Below are 18,946 nucleotides of genomic sequence, written 5' to 3'. Positions count from 1 at the left end.
CTTTTAATACTGGGAATTGACAATTTATTAGGTAAAATTTAGAAAATCAAAATATATTTACTTTAAGATATTCTTTTGATGATTCAGATGAATTTATTTGGAAATTAAAATGCATACCATGGTGTTTAAAATTTCTCAGCAGAGAATGGTCCACTCAAAATGTCATACTGTTAGTTTGATGAGGAGTGAAAAGGGGAAAGTATCTGGAGAAGAGTAAAAAAGAGCAATCCTTCCCCAGAGTAGAGAACAGTGGATACTGCTAAATTTTAAGTCCCACTGTGTAGCCATCTCTCCTGCTCCATCTGTCTGCTGAGTAGCATCTACCAACACTTCCATTTTGGTGGCACTGTCCTTCCAGAGTGACTCGCTGAGGCGATGATTCTGACTTCTTGGGGTTTGGCAGACTTGCCTGATGGCAGAGCTAGTTTATGGGAGCCGGGCCTCGTTTTTCCCACCCTATATCCCCTGTAGTCTTGCCTGAGCAGTCTGCTTATGAAAAGTTTATTAAATCTCTCTTCCAGAGGGGCAGATTGTCCCATTTCATTTGTCACTATTTAACACGTTATGCAAAACATGCCAGAAAACCTCAATGTGCGGAGCTTCTGGTTTCACCTCCTTGTGAAACAGTAGACATTTCATTTATTTCTTAATGGCAACTAATTTCAGAGTAGTTTGAGGCTAATTTAACAGCACCCACTGTTATTCCTCTTTTCCATCTTCCTTTAGCCTAGTCAGTCACTCTACAAATATTTGTGAAACTGATCGTAGACACACAGGGATGAATTAGGTAAAATTTCACCCTCCACAGAGGTAAGACACACCAGAGTAGATCAACACACAAGCAGACATTACCATTTACTCCTTTCCTTCACACTTTACAAGTGAGTGAAGGGACAGTGAGTAGATCTCAGATTTGTTGGTAAATGGCCCATAATGTTTAAAGGGATATCTGTTGTGCCGCCCGGGTGGCTCAGCGGCTTAGCGCTGCCTTCAGCCTAGGGCGTGATCCTGGAGTCCCAGGATCGAGTCCCACGTTGGGCTCCCTGCATGGAGCCTGCTTCTCCCTCTGCCTGGGTTCTACCTCTCTCTCTAAGAAATAAATCTTTAAAAATAAATAAATAAATAAAATAAATTAATTAATTAATTAATTAATTAATTAATTAATTAATTAAATAAAAATAATAATAAAAAAATAAAGGGATATCTGTGGATGTCATTTATCCATTGACAAGGACAATCGGGAGTTGCTCGTCATTTAGCACTGTGTATTTTGGCCCCATGATCATGTGTCTTAAAAAAGGAAAATCCTTTGAGGCTCAAAAGTTCACTTCTCTGGTGAGGTTCCTCCTCTGCTTTTGGGGACCTCCCAGGACAGCCAGTCCCCCCCACCACTGCCACCACCACTCAGCCTTGACAGCCATAGTGCAAGAGAGCAATACCTCAGCAGTGACTACAGTTTGAGTTTCCCATTGGGAAGGTCATTCTTTGTAACTTCCAGAAGGTTTGCAAAAGATTTTGCTTTCAGCATCCGTGCTTGATAAAGTATGGCTAACTTTGGTGAACAAGCATTAAAAAACCAACAGTAGCATAATTATTTTAAAACTCTTAGCTGTTTCCCCCAACCCTACGGGAAGAAAGTTTCTCAACTTTTGTAAGCAAACCAGCCCCATTTGTTTCTGCCTCTTTCTCTGCACAAGGTCACGTGTTTTGACTGACTTGCTTGACATGTTGTTTTTTCAAAGCTGTAGATTAAATGTCACCCACTAATGTGATTTGCTCAGACTTTGCTGCCTGAGGCCGACTCCATCAGACACTGGAGAAAATAGCTTCCTGTTGTCAACCAGGATCTTCAATTAGCTGGCCAGCAAATCTGCCCTGATTACTGTATTAATTTGGCTCCCTATCTTCAGAGGAGAAAGGAAGTTTGGCCACACTGCTGTTTGCCTCTTAATTGCTGTCCCTTCAAGGGCAGGTGGCAGAGAGAAGGTCATGTTCCCAAACTTCACCTTTGTTTCTCCTCTTTTGAACTGGCTTCCTGGGGATGCTAAAGAAAATGAGAAGTGTGTTGCGTCCATATCCATTGTTCTTCAACACACCCAGCACTAATTGATTTTCAGATGAATTGCCAGTTGAAAGCTTTATTTTTTTTTTTTTTTTTTACTGGCCATAAAGATGCCTTAAGTCTTAAGTTAAATGCCTTCTCATGAGGCACAGGACAGCTGTTAGTGTTTCAGTCTCTGGAATGTGAAGTCACCCAGTTAGCACCTGCACGGGACTGTGGAGTTGGGCATTGTGTAACGGGTTATTTGGGGGACTGACGCCAAGGCCCTCAAAGCTCTCAGTTTGAATTAGGATCAGATTCTCAGGACGCTTGAAGCTGCACCAGCATCTCTCTTATCTCCTGCCATCCAATTCCTATCTTATTAGCAGCTAAAAACCAGAGGAAGTTCTCAAGCAAGGGAACAGTGCTGAGCAGCCGGCTCCCTTTCTAAGGGCTTCGGTGCCATCTGCTTTGCTCTCAGGGTACTTTTGAAGAGTCACCTTGCCTACCCTCTAATACAAGCTCTCCCTCAGGTTCCCCAAGCCCGTGTGGACACTGCCAGCTACAGGTTGCCTGCTCGGGTTGGCACACAGGCTGCTGACATGTGTCGGGGAACACTGATGCTGATTGATGCCCAAGGAATTGTGGGCTCACTGGGAAGACAGTGGCTGCCCTTGCTAAAGGGGGTCCCTCAGCAGCACTTGATCGAGACAGGCAGATGCCCACAGCACCGTGGCTTTGGCTGCCTCCGTGATAAGCAGCCCAGGCCGCATGGTCTGTCTCCTGAGTAAAAGTGGCTCTTTGAAGCCTGCTCAGAGCCTGCATGGTCCCCTGACCATCTCTCTGACTGTCCAGGGGAGAGCACTCATCCTGTCCACATTGTAGCCAATACCTGAAGGCCACGCCTTGGGGCAACTAGAGGCAGTAACAAGCAGAGGTCTTGGGTCCTCTTCCGTAAGGTGCACTGGGAAGTTTGATGAGGGACCGGGGCATGTCCCTACTCTCTTCTCCCTGAAAGGGCAGCAGTCGTCACTTCTTCCTATCTCCTTATGCCTTCTCATTTAGACCAGTAGACCTCAAGCCCAGCTGCACATTGGCATCCCTGTGGGGCACTGTAAAACATGCCCAGTGCTCCAAAACCATTCCAGACCAAACAAATCAGAATCTTTAAAGGTATGCTTTAAATCTTATTGTAGACTGAGGGTTGAGAATTACTGATTCCTAAAGCTATTTCTTTCTCTTCATTACTTGATGAGTCCATCAGTCATAAGTTAAAATAGATATTTTCTCAGTAACTATTGAGTGATTGGATTGTGCAGACTCTGGATATGCCATAGTAAACAAAAGACACAGTTCATGACATTATGGGACAATCCTATGATGGGAGAATGGGAGCACCAACACCACCTTTGGGGGGAGGGCAGCACGGCAAGAGGAGGATTTTATGGACCTGAAGAATGAGCAGGTATTAGGAGAATTTTATTCACAGGTGGAAGGAAGAGCACAAATGAAGGCACCAGGGTGAAGTTCAAGGCACCGAAAGGATCTCAGTGTGGCTAGATTGTGGGGTATTGGGGGGTGAAGCCAAAGAGGAGGCATCTGCTAGAACACAAGTTGGAAGGCAACCATGAGTGCCCATGTGGTCACCCCAGAGAGCCTGGTCTTCATCCACAAGCAGTGCTGAACCATCATAGGTTTGAAGCAGGTGAATGATACGATCAGACTTGCATTTTGGAAACAATCCAGCTTCTGTGAGCAGGGGCTGGAAGGGGCAGAGGCTTTTGGGTAGATAGGACAGGTAATGATGGGCCAGAGGCCCAGGGAGGGGCTGGTGAGAATGACACAAAGTAGACAAAAGGAACAGCTATTCAAGAAGAGAGTCGATTTCACAACACTCTTAAAAAGTATAATCCTTGGAGGAAAATTCCCAACTTCCAAGCACAGGTAGTTCTGTTATTTTGATCATTGCTTCATAGTTTTCCATCCCTCACCGAAGACTTAATGCAACTCAGAGTCTCATTTCGGTCACCAGTACAGGTATAGATATATGGCCGCCTAAAGAACAGGTCCCAACTGTCAGCAGTTTGCATTCCAGGCTCTAACTCGAGAAGAGTCAAACCAGTGGGAAGTTCTGGGCTGCAATGAACTGTGCTTCTCTCAGCTCTGGGGTACGGATCTTGGCCTTAGATGTGATGCACAACAAGCCTAGCAGGTGCTGGCTTCAGAAATACCATCTTAAGAAAAATTACAGTGACCTCACTGCCCACGTCACACACAGCACTGGCCTTTGGCTCTGGATTAGGTCATCATCACCCCCTCCGACAGACACCCTAGTTGTTCAGAGCTCAGAGTGCTGTTAGAGACTCACTGAAGAAACAGACGCAGGGAGGGAGAAGTTAAGTAACCTGCTGATTCTTGTTATGACTGCCTGCCAAGATCAGGTCACGTCCACTGTGAAATGTAAAGGAGCTTTTCTGCATTTATTAATGAACAAAATGCTTCAAATTCTTCTGGTATAATTGAGGACGCATGATGAAATCAAGAAGGGCTGGGGGTTGCACACCAACTGGGCTGATCTGTGATTTCTGTCCACTTACATTAAGCCTGACCCCACGAGGCCCCTCACCAGAGGACTGCACTGGTCAGACCCCAGCAGGAGATGTGGCAGGAGGAAGCAAGGACAGGCCAAAATATCTTCAAAGCCTGGAAACCATTCATGGGGGGGGGGGGGGGGGAGGGCAGGGGGAAAAGGGGCGGTTGAAAACATTGTTTTTTAAAAACAAAAACTTTAAAATCTCGAAATCAGTTCTGTTCAGTGCAACTTAAATATAATCTTGACCTGCCTTACATGTGTTATAAACGCCCCGTGTCATCACGTGTGTCATTTGCATGCTGCAAAGGAGGATTCTTTTTTCTCTGGATAAGCTGTCTTTAGGACCGGGATTCACAGGAAACCTCATGATGGTGGGTATAATGTTTGGGCATCTCCTAATCCAGACTAAAGATGAGCACCTCCACTTTATAGATAAGAAAACAGGTTCAGAGAAGCTGCGTGATTCACCTAGCTCAGCGGGTCGTGGAGCCAGACTTTAAATGAGCACTGCCTAACTCTAAAGCCGGTGTTTTTCCTCTCTGCCAGACCTTGCCAGGTTACTGCCCATCAGCCAAATCTAGCTCACCACCTGTTTTTTGTAATCGGGTTGTATTGGAACAGAGCCACACTCATTCATTTACTTCTTGTCTGCAGCCACTTCCACGCTGCCAAAGCAGAGCTAAGTAGTTGCTGCATACATGATACGGTCCTTAACAGAAATTTGCCAACCTCTGCTCTATGCCCACACCCAGAATAAATACAGAAAACCTAAAAGCTGCTCCTTGGGTCCAGAAGCATTTTTATTTTTTTTCTCTCCCCTTACATGTAATACACTTGACACCATTCAGCAAAAACTCTCATTTGTGTGGACGAGCCTAGGCATTCCACTCCCCAGCTGTGGCAAAACTACAAAGTGAAACCATTTTTAGTTTCCAGAAGGTGTCCTAATTTTAAAGACCTCTAGGGGACTTGGGGAGGGGGGCGGATCAACAGCCTGCATCTAGGTCATTTGCTGGTCATTGCTTACCAGCTGCCAGGTATGTCACCAGTTTTTACCCTAACTTCCAGTACTTTTTCTGGGCAAGGCCACTTCTCCTCACATCCTAAGTTTGGAGAGGAGCCCTTCAAAATGATCCCTGGCCTCTGGAAATTCCTCCTGTCTGTATATGAGCACCCAGACACCTCTCCGGCATAATCCTTCCAATTTTTTGGTCCTTATTAGTCTTCAGTCATTTTTTTTTTGTGTGTGTAAGGAACATTCTCAGGAAGAAAAATGGTCCAGTCCCGAAGCCCAGCAATGAAAGTTCTCCCACATGACTCATTTTTAAGCTGGATTGTGTTGACATCTGTCTTCCCCATGACAGCCTTTTCTCTTCATTATGAAGATAAATCCATTTAATGGGTTGCCACTGATTGGGTAGATGGACATTTTTATTAAGTGCTCACCCTTCCCCCCACTTTAGCGGCAATGCCCAGTAGTGGCTTTTCCAGAAACCCTTTGCTCAGCCCGCTGACCAGCCTTTTCCAGCTCAGCTTGGGAAGGAAAGCCCCAAAATGACCTCTCAGACCCTAAGACAGCACTTCAAAGCCACCGACTTTATTTTTTAGGCTTTGTAAAAGTGCGCTTTGAAAACCACCTTAACAGTCTTATAATTCTCTTAAGGATGTATTTGTCTAGTTCTACAGATGAAAGGTGGGAACCTAAGCATCTTCGGCATTGAATATATCAACCATTATTAAAGTCTGGAAGATACTGTGTTAAGTAGTAGGGATCACAATACAAATAAGAAATAGTGCCTGCCCTCTACCAATTTACAGTCTAGGTTACTGTAATACCTAGAAAGGGGAAAAGTAACACCAATAACTGACATAACTGCTTTATTGTGATAGACAAGAACCACCATAGATACCATACTGAAGGCTGAGACATGGTGCTGGATGTTTGCTGAGACCAGTGCTCCTCACATTTGAGTGAGAGCTGGAATCACCCGGAGGGACTGTTGTAGGGTGTCACTCCTAGCGTTACTTACTAGTAGGTCTCAGGTGAGTCTGAGAAGTTGTATTTCTGACAAGTTCCCAGGTTGATACTGATGTGGTCTGGGAATACTCTGTTGAGGTTATTTTTTTATAGGAGACATCTCTGACATAGGTCATTTCATTCTCAAAAGGGAAGGGAATATTACATCACATTTGTTGCGTGTCTAGTATGTTCCATTCAGTGTATCAGTACTTTGCAAGTAATATCTTATTTAGATTTCACAAAACCTCTGTGAATTCTGAACTATTACTTCCCCTTTATAGTGAGCAAATATCCACAGGGTACCAGAAAGGGTATGAGGCTTTATCTAATGAGCAACACCTCGATGGTTTTTAAATGATTAGTACTTCTGGTTTACAGATGATAAAACTGAGTCTCAGAAGGATTGAATATCTTGAGGAAGATCACAGCCTGACTTTATAATTGTGTGTGTTGGGCTGAGAAGCCATCCTGAAACAAGTAGCATCCGTTTGCTGAAAGCTGTGAATGGGGGCTCCCAAAGTATATTTTGTCTCATGCCTGAGCCATGCATCCCCTTCCTCCAGCTTTTGCTCTTGCTGGTCCCTCTACCTGGACTCTCTTCCCCTCTTCACCTCACAACTCCCATCTGTCCTTCAAGTTCTGACCAGTCTTGTCTCAGCCTTCCAGATTTCTCTGACATCCCTCCTTACCCTAACTGAGCAGGGAGAATGAGTCCTTTGTAATGTCTTCCTTTCCCCAGATGCCTCTCCAAGCAGAACCTCTCCAATTTTTGTGTGCGCCCCAACATAGTTTATAGTATGGAATTCCATCATACCACCAAAATCCCCTGGTGACTTATCAGTAATTACAGGGGAAAAATATCCAAAATTTTCATCATAGCCCACATACTGACCACTGTCTGGCCCAGCCTGACTTTCAGCCTTACCTCTTAGCCCCACCTCACTTTTCCAAATAAATGAAACCATCATACACTCGTCCCACCCAGGGCTATGCTCTTCTTTCTCCAAACCTTGGCTCATGCTGTTTCTTCCAACAATATGGCTCCTTCTCTGCCTCTCATCATATCCACATCTGGTCTTTTCTCCCAGCCAAAGTCCTGATGCTGTGCTGTCAGTGTGTCAGCACTTGAGAGGGGCTAAATATTTGGGGAATGAATGTCTCCCCCTTGCTTCCTTGATATTACGATGGTAATATCACTTCCTCCCTTGGAGGAGGTAAATATGTACATGTCTTATCCACTTGCCCAAACTAGGAGCTCATTTGATACAAAGCTTCAGGTATCTCACTTATGGTGCCTTGCACATGGTAGGTGCTTGAGAATGGATGAATAATGCTGGATGAGGATTGTGGTATGAAGGTGGAGTCAAGTTGGTGATTAGACTTGGAGCATATGGAGGCTCAAGGGATGTTGGAATAAAACACGGGAGCGCATTTCAATGAACAACAGGGAAACCAGGAGCATAGTTAGGGGCCAGGGGACCCCAGAACTTACATCTTTAACCCAATCTTCCAACGAGCCAAAAGGTTTTCTCCATTTGAAGTACATGTGTGTTATGGGACTCCCACTTTTTTTTTGGAACTTGTGACATTATTACAGAGAACATGTGCTGGAAAAATTCCAGAAACACACCATAGGCACAGTTTGACCTTGAGAAAACACCAGTAAATGAATTTGGATTCTGAAAGCACATTTTATTTGATGTCTGTGGCAAAGCATCTTCTGTAATTAAGAAGTTTTAAGTCCATTGATTTGCTGATACCTCTGCAACACCATCTGTGGGTTTTCTAAACAATGAGAAAAGGTTTGATATTTTCCAAAGAAGACAGAGTCAAGCATGGTGGTTGTGAGTGTCTTGATTTGAAATGGTATATAGAGAGCATTGATAGCGACTGAACACCATTAATTGTAGCCCTTTTGAAAGCTACTTTGCAAAGAAATAAGGAATATTTGATTTATATAACTATTTTGTCTTTGTAAAAAAAAAAATCAATGACATCTTTCACTGGGGTCATTTTCTGTGGCACACACAGTGACCATAGACCTTCTCAGGGCCAGAGTCAAGCAAAACTGTGAAGTAAATCAGGCAAAGCCAGTCTTTGTCTCCACCAGCTTCCATTCTCTGCTGTATACCAACCACTTTCCTCCCTTTCCGTGGGGCCAGGTGCCCCCCTTGGCTTCTTCTTTCTTTTCTTATCAACCTACTCTTAAGAAATGGTTGATATTCACTTTTAAACTGAGGCATAAGTGATTGTTGGGAATTTAAAAGATTGTCCCACTTACGGGTTCTTACATCTAGCAAAAGATGAAAGCCTTAAGCTAGAGGAATTGTAACTCTTAACAGTGGATTTTAAACATAAGATATAAGTAGGAGCTGAAGAATTTCCTATACCACCGTAAGGGATTATCATCATTTCCATGAAAAGGTACAACCGTGAGCATATAAATAAAGATGATTTTTTTAAAGTTATATCCTATTGAAGTAGCTTCGTTGTTTCTATCCAGCTTTCCTTCTCTTACTTTTACCCAATCTGGGCAACCTCTATCCCATAAGCTGACACTCCTCTTTGACTTCATTGCATGTATTCCTTGAGATCTTAAGTTGCAAGTGATAAGAATTCTGTTCAAATGGGGACAAAAAACGTTCATCTAACAAAACCACCAAATGTCAGGATTGAATTGACATTATGGTTGAATGCAATTTAACCATTATTAACTGTCTCTCTCACACACAGAGACACACACAAACCCTTCTTCCAATAGATTTTATTTCAATAGAATCAGTGTCAGTATCTTCCACTCTCCCACATGTTAGGAGACAGTGTTATTACTTGTCAATTTTAGGGGAAAAGAGCATGCTTCAGCTCTGCTTCCAGTCAAGGCAGAGGTCTGGGGAAGGATACTGATTGGTCAGTTCAGGTCACATGCCCACTTATACTAGTGTAATCATTGTGTCTAATCCCATGTGGTCTGAGGACTGTCTCTGCGACAGCCCCTTAAGCAGCACATGAAGCGAGAGAATCCCTTGGCCCTCTTTCCTTGTCTATGAAATGAGGGAAGTGGAGATGCCTCTGAAACTTGCCCAGCTGTAACCTAATTCTATTTAAAAATTATTTCCTCATTTTTGGCATTCTAATCACTCTTAGTCTCTCTTACATGTCCTTCCTCCCACGTGAAGGTCAAATAAAATCGAGAGATGATAATTATCTCTTCAACTCAACTCTGAGTTTCTCTAAATGGGGAAAGAGGCCACTCCTGTGATGACCCTCTCATGAAACAGCAAAGTGTTATATAGTTCAGCCTTGACCAAATTTAACCACCGTTTATACCACATGATATAAGATGGTCACAATTTCAAAATTTGTCAAGCATCCCAAATTTAGCATTTTGCTTGAGTAAAAAAAAAAGAAAGAAACAAATCAGGTAGAAGGTCAAGTGGAAATTTTCCTTTCTGCCCTTATGCTGGGAGCATGAAACGATGCTTATGTAACTGGTTCCAGTTCAGACATAGCCCAGGCTCAAAGGGGTTAATGACGGGGTCGGGCTCAGGTTACTCTTCTCTTCCCACAGCATTGAATACCCATTCTCCCTGCAAAAGCCATAGGATCTCTTCTCTGAAATGCCCCCCCCCCACCTGCCACCAAAGGCCACCAGTCCGTCTTGTCTATTATATCCACTCTTCTATTGTCATGATCATTGCCCATGTCCCATGTCTGCTGCTCTTTTACTAGATCATTAGTTCACAGAAGGCAAGGGCCATATATTATTCACCTTTGAATTCCTAGTGCTTCACCCACTATAGACACATGGTAAGTACTCAGTGATGTTTGTTGTGTTGACTTCATAACGGATGCTTCTCAAGCAACTTTTTATTAATTGCTTCTATCAATATCATCTGGTGTATGGTAAGCTGGTGACCAATGGAGTTAGACTGAAGGACCCAATCATGGTCCTCGAAACACCCATGAATCAGAGGACAAGAGGACAGTTGGCTTTATGTCTTTATACCACTGCTGTCACCAGCAACGGCCCCTTCACAGGGCAGGCATGGCACACAGGTCCTCAGAGAACAATGGTGCCTATTGGATAAAGCAGATCTATGAGTACTTGATAGAGATCTACCTTCTCCCAAGTTTTCTTCCATAGTTTCCTGAGATTCCTGCCATTAGATTCATTTTTCATGAACTACCTCCCAGAAAGCCCTCCTGAAAATGCAAATGTCTTACCTGGTGGAGGGGATTCTTATTGTGAACTTGAGTTCCTACACGTCAGAAGCATATAAGGGAAAGTGAGGGTTGATATCGCTTCAAAACAGGTTTGTTTTTATTGCCATTACTTATGACTTGTCTTCCCTTCAGTTCAGACATTTTCAGTTGACTAAAGGAAAACATGGCTGATCTGGGGTCCTCGGAGCGTGGGGGCACTAAAAGCAATGGGTCAGCAGATGACTACAGAGCTTGAGGGCACCTGGCATCCCTGGGGAGGGGACTCATGGCCTTGGATTCACCTGTGGCCTCCAAGGCAGCTCCTAGCTTTTCCTGGAGGCCAGTGTAGTTTCACCACCAGGTGTTCTACCTCCCAATGTCCTGTAGACCCCTGCAGGTCAATGGACGGATCCTTAGGTGACAGGACAGCTATGAGAGAGACATATACTTGGCGAAAGAAACCTGAGTGGATTGCTTAGCAACCTGTACCATGGGAGACCGGCTGCACCACTAAACAGAGCTCAGCAAGTGCAAGGAGCCATCAGGTGTTTGGAGGACATTTCAGTCGCCTGATAGCTTCTAAGGTGGGGAGATTTTCCCATCACCTAGCACTCAGGCACACTTGGAAGTTCGGGTTTGCCACAGTCATTCCCATGCTGTAAAATTGGTACCTCTGTTACAGTAACACTTCATGAGAACGCATTTTGGTGTAGGACTAGTCCAGGAGCAATTACCAAGTACCTACCATGCATGGTTTGTTCAACCAACAACTGGTAAGAAGCCATAAGGAGTAGAGTGGGATCATAGTTGTAGTGATAAAGGGTAAGCAGCACCCCAAGGCTCTTCAACATTGAGTGCATGCTGTATCCACCACATGGAGCTACCTGGTGTCATAGAATTCAACTAGATACATATGGCCTTGGATAAGTCCTCAATCATTCAGTCTCAGCTTCTTTGTCTTAAAATAGTGATAATAACACCTATTCTACTTTATTGGAGGGAAGATTAAATGAGATGATGAATAAACATGTGTCTGGCACAGAACCTAGCTTATAATTGAGGTACATTTGTGATTTTTCTCTCATTTTTACTTTACTAAGCGACTCCAAGAAGGTGGCATGATTGGCAGTAGGGTAGAGTGTTCACATCCTCGGTTCAGATCCCAGCTGATCCACCAACCAACCAGCTGTATGATTTTGAACTAGTTACTTAATACTTCAGAGCCTCAGTTTCTTCATATGTAAATAGAATGATGACCACATCTAACTCCTAGACTTGAGTGGGTTAAGATCAGGAACACACATGAAGCTCCCACCACGGTATCTGGCACACAGTAGATACCTTGTCAGTGGTAACAATTGTTCTCCTCTGCAGTGGAGGATCAAAAAAAAGGAACAGAAAGATTGCTACACATCTCTCGGATGCCTTATGTATTTTCTGGTCTTTTCCTGCTTTACAAATTCTGATGAAGATGAAATCACATTAATAAAGGCAATGTTTAATTGCCTCCTTGTGGGCTGGCCCTGTCCTTTGGCAGCACATTACCATATTCTTTTTTCTCGAGACTTCCAATGGGATATGTCTGTTCTGTTTAATAGATCTCTTTTTTTAGTGCCTGGCTCAAGAAGGCAGCAGCACATGCACATTTCCAAATCCCTCATTTGTATGAACACTCAGGCCTTAACTATGTGGAGAAAGCATTCTCGGAGGGGCGAGTGTGGGTATCATTTCACGTTCATTTGAACCAACGCCAACCAGACTTCCACAGTTAATTGTGTCTCAGCGATTTTCTTCCGGAAAAAAATAGCAGCAATGCAGACTCCTAGCTTTTGCTTAGGCTTCTTTCGCTTTTGAAGTTTGCATCATTCCCAGTGTGACTTCAGCGATAGTCCTGTAATATGCTGAGCAAATGGAGCACTCCTCCCAGCCGGGCCCACTGCTCCCAATTCCAAATTAGTCGATCCATCTCCTTCCTTGTGGCTCCAGCCGCACAAGAGAAAGTAGAAGATGTACATTATGGCAGTTTGCTCTTTGAAGAGCACTCTCAAGGTTTGGAGAGAGTGCAAGTGAAGGGAAGCAGGGGTGTAGGGAGCCCTTAAGTCTGGAAGATCTTTCCAGATGGGCGAGGACAACCCCCAGGAAAATGATGGTCTTCCTTTCATCTACAGGTAATGCAGGTGGTGAAGGAGCAGGTTATGAGAGCTCTTACAACCAAGCCTAGCTCCCTGGACCAGTTCAAGTGCAAACTGCAGAACCTGAGCTACACTGAGATCCTGAAAATCCGTCAGTCTGAGAGGATGAACCAGGAAGATTTCCAGTCTCGCCCGATTTTGTAAGTAACCCCTGGGCTCTCTCTCCTTGGAGGCTCTGACCCACCATTTCTGGTCCAAACGCCTGTCACATGCACCCAAGTGGGCTGTGTTGTGACCTCTCTACAGAAGGCCAACCAAAGACACTCCAGAAGTGTTCAGTTCCCTACATCTCAGCAGCTCCCTGAGGAAGGCAGCCGAGGGGAAGGTGGTGACAGGTGCTGGCAGCAGGACTTAAACCAGGAAGCGGCCTGCTTACTGATGAGTCCTCTGAGAATTTGTAGCTGAAAAGTGAGAGCACCTTTTCTTATCTTGGGATAATTTTTTTCTTTTTTTTTTCTTTTTTTTTTTTTTTTTGCCCATGAAGCTATTTCTTGGCAGGTGCCTCTGAGTAGCAAGATGCCCTGCCCAGCCAGAGCAAGGCCCACTTAGCTCAGGCAGTGTGAACATTGAAATAGTGAGTGGGAAGAAGAAGAAGAAGAGAGACATTCACTCCTCACTGCCTCATCCATTGGCTTTGCCTCACCCCAGAGCATCTTGCATCAGCCCCTGTGACTATCAGCCCTCAGGCCCAGGTAGAGAGCAGCAGAGCCCCCTGTTTATAGGACTTTGTAGCAGATGCCACTTGCAACAGTTGTCATCTCCATCTTTAGGGTGTTCTGAGCCTCCGACACGAAGACTGCTTGGTTTGCTTCATCTTTTCTTAGAACTGGCCTATTTATCTTCCCTTGTCTTTTTCTAAGAGCTAAGTCAGTTCTGTTACGCTTATAATTTGTAGAGAAAGAAACAGGAGAAAAGGTGGGGGTAAGGAAAGTGTGTGATATTTGTTCTCATTTTTCCCTCAGAAGACTGGACACAGCTTCCTCCGAACTTTCGTACGAAGCCAACTTACCACACAGGTGTCATTATGACATCAACCCCCTCTCTGTTTCTGATTCGTTTTTCTTTCTGCCCCTCCTTCTGTTTTTTACTCTTATATATTTGAGATTTTTAATGCTTGGCAGTTTGCAAAGGAACCCTCCCACCCCCACCCCCCGCTGTTTCATTTCTTCACATCTGTGTGAATTAGGTAGATCTTATTTCCGTTCAAGGAGCGGGAATAGTCTGGAGAGGTGAGAAGCCAGGACTTGAACTCCAGCCCACTGATCCCTAAGCTCATGCTTTCTCCACATCAGCAGAGCTCCTTTGCAAAGTGTAAGACTAAGATGAGGTTTATAGAAGTTCACAGGTCTGCAGCTACCTACTGTGTTTGCTTTCAGGTCCTAAGAAACACTGGTAGACTCTGTGGAGCAAAACTGTAGTGTTTAGTGGGAGTGGAGCTGGGCAGCAAGGGACAGAAATGCTTCCCGGGGTCTTCAGCTTGCATCAGGTGACACCTGAATCGTACTTGCATTGAGCGCCAGCCAGCTCTGCGGCAGGTGCTGCTGGGACTTTGTATTGGTCCTCAACCAGAAGATACATCTTAAAATACCAAACAGAAAGCCCTCCAATAAATGCTTGACTCCTCATAGATGTGGTTTCTCACTTGCAGAGAGAGACAGTGAGTGGCACCTCGTCCCATCACAGGGCATACAGTACCGAAATGTTGGATTTCATAAGGTTTGTTTCAGCAGACGTGTAAACACAGGGAGGCTTTATTATGCTTTTGACAACAGTTCATAAAACCTAAAGGGAGACTCAAGGAACCACTGCAGTGAAGGCCAAGGGATCCCAAATTAACATTTGACCATGACTTTGTTCTAAGTAAGAATGTTAACTACATGTGAAATGTAAACCCTTTGCTCCTGTTGGGGCTTCATTTCTTTACTTCCTGAGACTCTGCCCAGGACATTCTGAAGTTTTCTCTTAATTATAAGAAGCTCTTATCTTTACGTTTATTATGTAAGGAGAAACAATGTAAATATAAAGGAAATCTTCTGTGTGTATGTCACTTTGGCATCATCATTCGGCCATGGGACTAAACGGCACTACAGCTCACTGGAGTTCTTGCCATCGTTGAGATAAAGTCATAAAGACTTGTCAGAAACTATTGCATTTAAGGGGGAGGCCATGGACCAGCCTGATCATTATCTTAGCCTTTGAAATGGGTAGGTGGGAGCCAAGCACCAGCTTCTTGTGCAGTGATATTTTGTCTATTAGAATGACCTACCGGACAGGAACTCATTGTGGGGTTGGATGAAGCCTAAATGGCTCATGGGACAAACCTGTGTCAACAGAAAGAAAGGGACAGGCTATGTATGATGGTTTACATTTGCTCATTCGTTCATTTAACAAATATGTATCGAGTGCTGTGGACAAGCAGAGACACTTGACTCCCCCCACACCACCACCACCACCCGCCCCACACTGTCCCAGGTTGTAAAACTAGGAGTGTAGGATGAGCACGGACTGTGCTTGGGTGAGGGGCTGTCATGAGAGCACACGGGAGACTCATCTCACCAAGCTCAGGGGTTAGGATGTTAGAAATGTAGAGCTGAAAAGCACCTTTAAGGTCATCTAGTTCAAGCTTTTCATTCTGCACACTGGGTCAATGACTTGGCTGGGGCTTGCCTGCTAGCACAGAAGCCTGCTGGCCGTGCCCTTACGAGCCTCTAGAGCCCCGTAGCGCTCTCCCTGTTGCCTGGCTCCCTCTGTGCCTGCCGCACACAGCACAATGGCAAACCTAAGTGCCGCAGAGATCTTTTGAGGTGCATGTCCCATTATTATAAAACATTATGTTTCCAGAGAAGAAAAATGCACACTCTGCGTGAGCAAATATTTAGGGGGACTATCCAGTGGGTTGAAGAAGCTCCATTGTATTTCTTAGCTCTTGACTGATTATTTTGGTGAGGACGTATTTGTTATTTTCCACTTAGCATGACTTTACAGGGAAGATAATTCCCTCCACACAATTAATCCAAGTTAATGGCTATTAAAGCTTGAATAGTCCAAAAACAGGTCATTTAACACTACATTGGGGGGAAGCAGAGATGCAAGTATAAATACCAATGAAGCATAGTAGCAAAAGGTAGGAAATCCACACCCAGGGAGCTAACAGATCTGGTATCAGACTCCAAGGGCACTATTTAGAAATGTGGCTGTTTAGACAACTTATCTAACCCATTCCAAGCCTGTTTTTCTGATGTCTAAAGAAGAAGATGATTAAACTATCCACATGGTTGTGCTGTTATGAAGATTCAAGATGCAGAGCCTGAAAAGCACCTAGCATATATTCTGGCACATAATATCCACTCAGAGAAATGGTCACTCTTATCATTAGCTGATAACCAGAACGGGACATGTTGTTTCACTGTCGGTATATAAATGGTAAAACTCACACTATGAACGTATTTGTATATGTCTCACCTTATCTCAGAAGGTACAGTGGGAGTATAGGTGAGAAAGAAAAAGTAAAAACAGAGCCAGAAATAAGGCTAACCGCCTACCTTGCATATCTGGCTTCAATCTAAAGATTGGGCACAAGCTTTGGTCAGGGATTTCACTTAGCCAGTGCTACTAGGATAGTCTGATCAGTCACGTAATTTTCAGTGTTCAGCGTACTTGACAAATGCTTATCAAATGCTTGCCACGTACCAGGTACTGTTCTGTGTGTTGATGATTCAGCAGTGAAGAGGAACACGCAATTCTCGCCCTGCATTGATTGTATTTTAGTGGGGAGAAACAGATAATAAGCATAGTAAACAAGATTAGAGCTTGTTAAAAAGCATAAGGACAATGGAAATATAAAGCAGGGTAATGGAAACAGAGAGCTTGCAGTCTTAATGGGGTCAGAGCAAATCCCTCTAGTTGAGATGGTAACATTTGAGTGATGTTGAAGGGACTAAGGGAGCAGGCTATGTGTATATTTAGGAGAAGGATATTCCAGCAGAGAGAGCCACCAGTGCAAAGGCCCTGAGATAGGAGTAGGTCTGGATGCTCAATAAGAAGGGCCGCTGTGGCTAGAGAAATAGGCAAGGAGGAGAATGATAGGAGGTGAGTCCCAAAAAGTGGCTGGGAGTTGATTATGAGGGCCTTGTTGGGGAGCCACTAGAGGGTTTTGAGCAGAGGATTAATGTGCTCTGACTTGGGCTTCTAAATGATCCCTCTTGCCACTATATTGGGAATAGACTCTAGGGAGACGAGTTTGAAAGCAGGGAGATCAGTAAAGTTATTTCAATAATCCAAGCAAGAGATGATTCGAAGTGATTAAAGTCTCTACAATAGATTTAGACAGATTTTGAAGATAAGAAGCAATGGTATTTCATGATTGATTGGATATGACAGAGAGAGGAGTCAAGGAGGAGCTCACGGTTTCTTTCGAGCTAAACAACCAAAGGAGAGAAAGAGTGGAGCAGGTGGAGACAGGGGGTCAGGAGTTCAGCTTTGGACATGTCAAGTTTGAGATGGCTGTGAGACATCCAAACAGGCAGTTGGATTGATGAATTTGGAGTTCAGCTGAAAGGTCCAGGTTGGAAATATAAATTTAGGAAGTTGTCAGCATAAAGTTGATATTTAAAGTCATGAATCTACAATATAAAGAACAGAAGAAGTACCAGGACTGAATTTGGAGACCCTCGGTGTCAAGACAGAGATCAGTTTCCATGAAACAGACACTGTCACTCAGCCCACCCAAAGTCATCAGAGAACCCTTTTAGATATCAGGGGTCGGCAAAGTATAGATAGCTCTTGGGTTAAATCCAGCTCACTACCTGTTTCTGTAAATGAAGTTTTATTGGAACACAGTCACACTCATGTGTTTGCATACTGTCGACTGCTTTCACTCTACTGTGGCAAAGCTGAGTAGTTGCAACAGACAGCATATGGGCCCCAGAGCCTGAAATATTTACTGTCTGGCCTTTACAGAAAATGTGTGCCAACCTCTGTTCTAGGCGAACACCCAAGTAGCAGCTCAGTAGGGCAGACCACAGGTCCAGAGAGACATCTCACTGATCCAGTGGTGCCGTCTGTGTTCTGTGTATGGTGCTGGCCTCACTGGGCCTGGACCTGGGGTTGTCTCCCAGAAACCATGCTGGACCTGGAGTTGCTCTTCACATACTCATTTACCCTACCCCCTTTAATCTTCCTTCTTTTATTTACTTACACTGCCTTTAGACAGAATTAGAAGAATATCTATGAAAACAAAGGCGGTAAACCCATAACCTTGGCCTCATTGACCCCAAGCTGAGAATTTCTATTCCCAACTGCTGCCCATGGTGTTATTGGCTGGATTACCCTGAGGTCAAATCTCATCCACAGACACACCGTGTAGGTGTGATATATATGTTTTCCTAAGATGAGTGAATTTTATAGCAAGTGGGTCCATTTGCATGGAAAAAAGAGGAAATCACTTAGAAACAAAAAGAAAAGTTGTCCTCTTTTTCTCATTGCCCAGTCATGTTTTGGAGGCCTTTGGGGGTTCACAACAAGGAACGGCTAACTCCTGCAGCAGCAGATTCACTCACTCTGGTAGTGTGTCCCCGGGAGATGTTTCCCTAATAATGGAGGGTGTTATGATGCGCACATCTGGGTCTCACACTAAAATGTCATAAATCATCAACTAAAATGACTCGGAAGTACTTTCAATTATTTCCTCCTTTGGTCCTCTTCCCTGCATCTTTATCTCCATTTTAATAATTCAACTCCGGCCTACTAACACTATTATTTAAAGGTACATCTGAACCTGAGAGTCAGTGAAATTCCCAAGCCCCTTCTCCAGTTTCTCCATCCCTTGGTGCAGTGTCGTCCTCTCTGCCCCATCGCCTCGTCTTGGAAGTCAGGAGCAGTGATTCCATGTGGCGTGT

At 44.2% G+C, this 18,946-nt stretch overlaps 1 protein-coding gene across 7 annotated transcripts in view; it reads left to right on the top strand.

The window, feature by feature from the left end:
- ELMO1 (engulfment and cell motility 1) overlaps positions 1-18,946 on the top strand; it is a 526,001-nt gene that overhangs the window by 471,363 nt on the left and 35,692 nt on the right. For all 7 annotated transcript variants that reach the window (XM_025464640.3, XM_049093811.1, XM_049093813.1 and 4 more), the window contains one exon: positions 13,026-13,189. In XM_025464640.3, coding sequence (XP_025320425.1) covers positions 13,026-13,189 — 164 coding nt within the window. The remainder of the gene's footprint in view (positions 1-13,025; positions 13,190-18,946) is intronic.

The sequence above is a fragment of the Canis lupus genome, chromosome 14, assembly GCF_003254725.2.
Source record: "Canis lupus dingo isolate Sandy chromosome 14, ASM325472v2, whole genome shotgun sequence".
NCBI lineage: Eukaryota > Metazoa > Chordata > Mammalia > Carnivora > Canidae > Canis > Canis lupus.
Note: the sequence above shows the minus strand (reverse complement) of the source record. Positions and strands in the feature narration are given on the sequence as shown.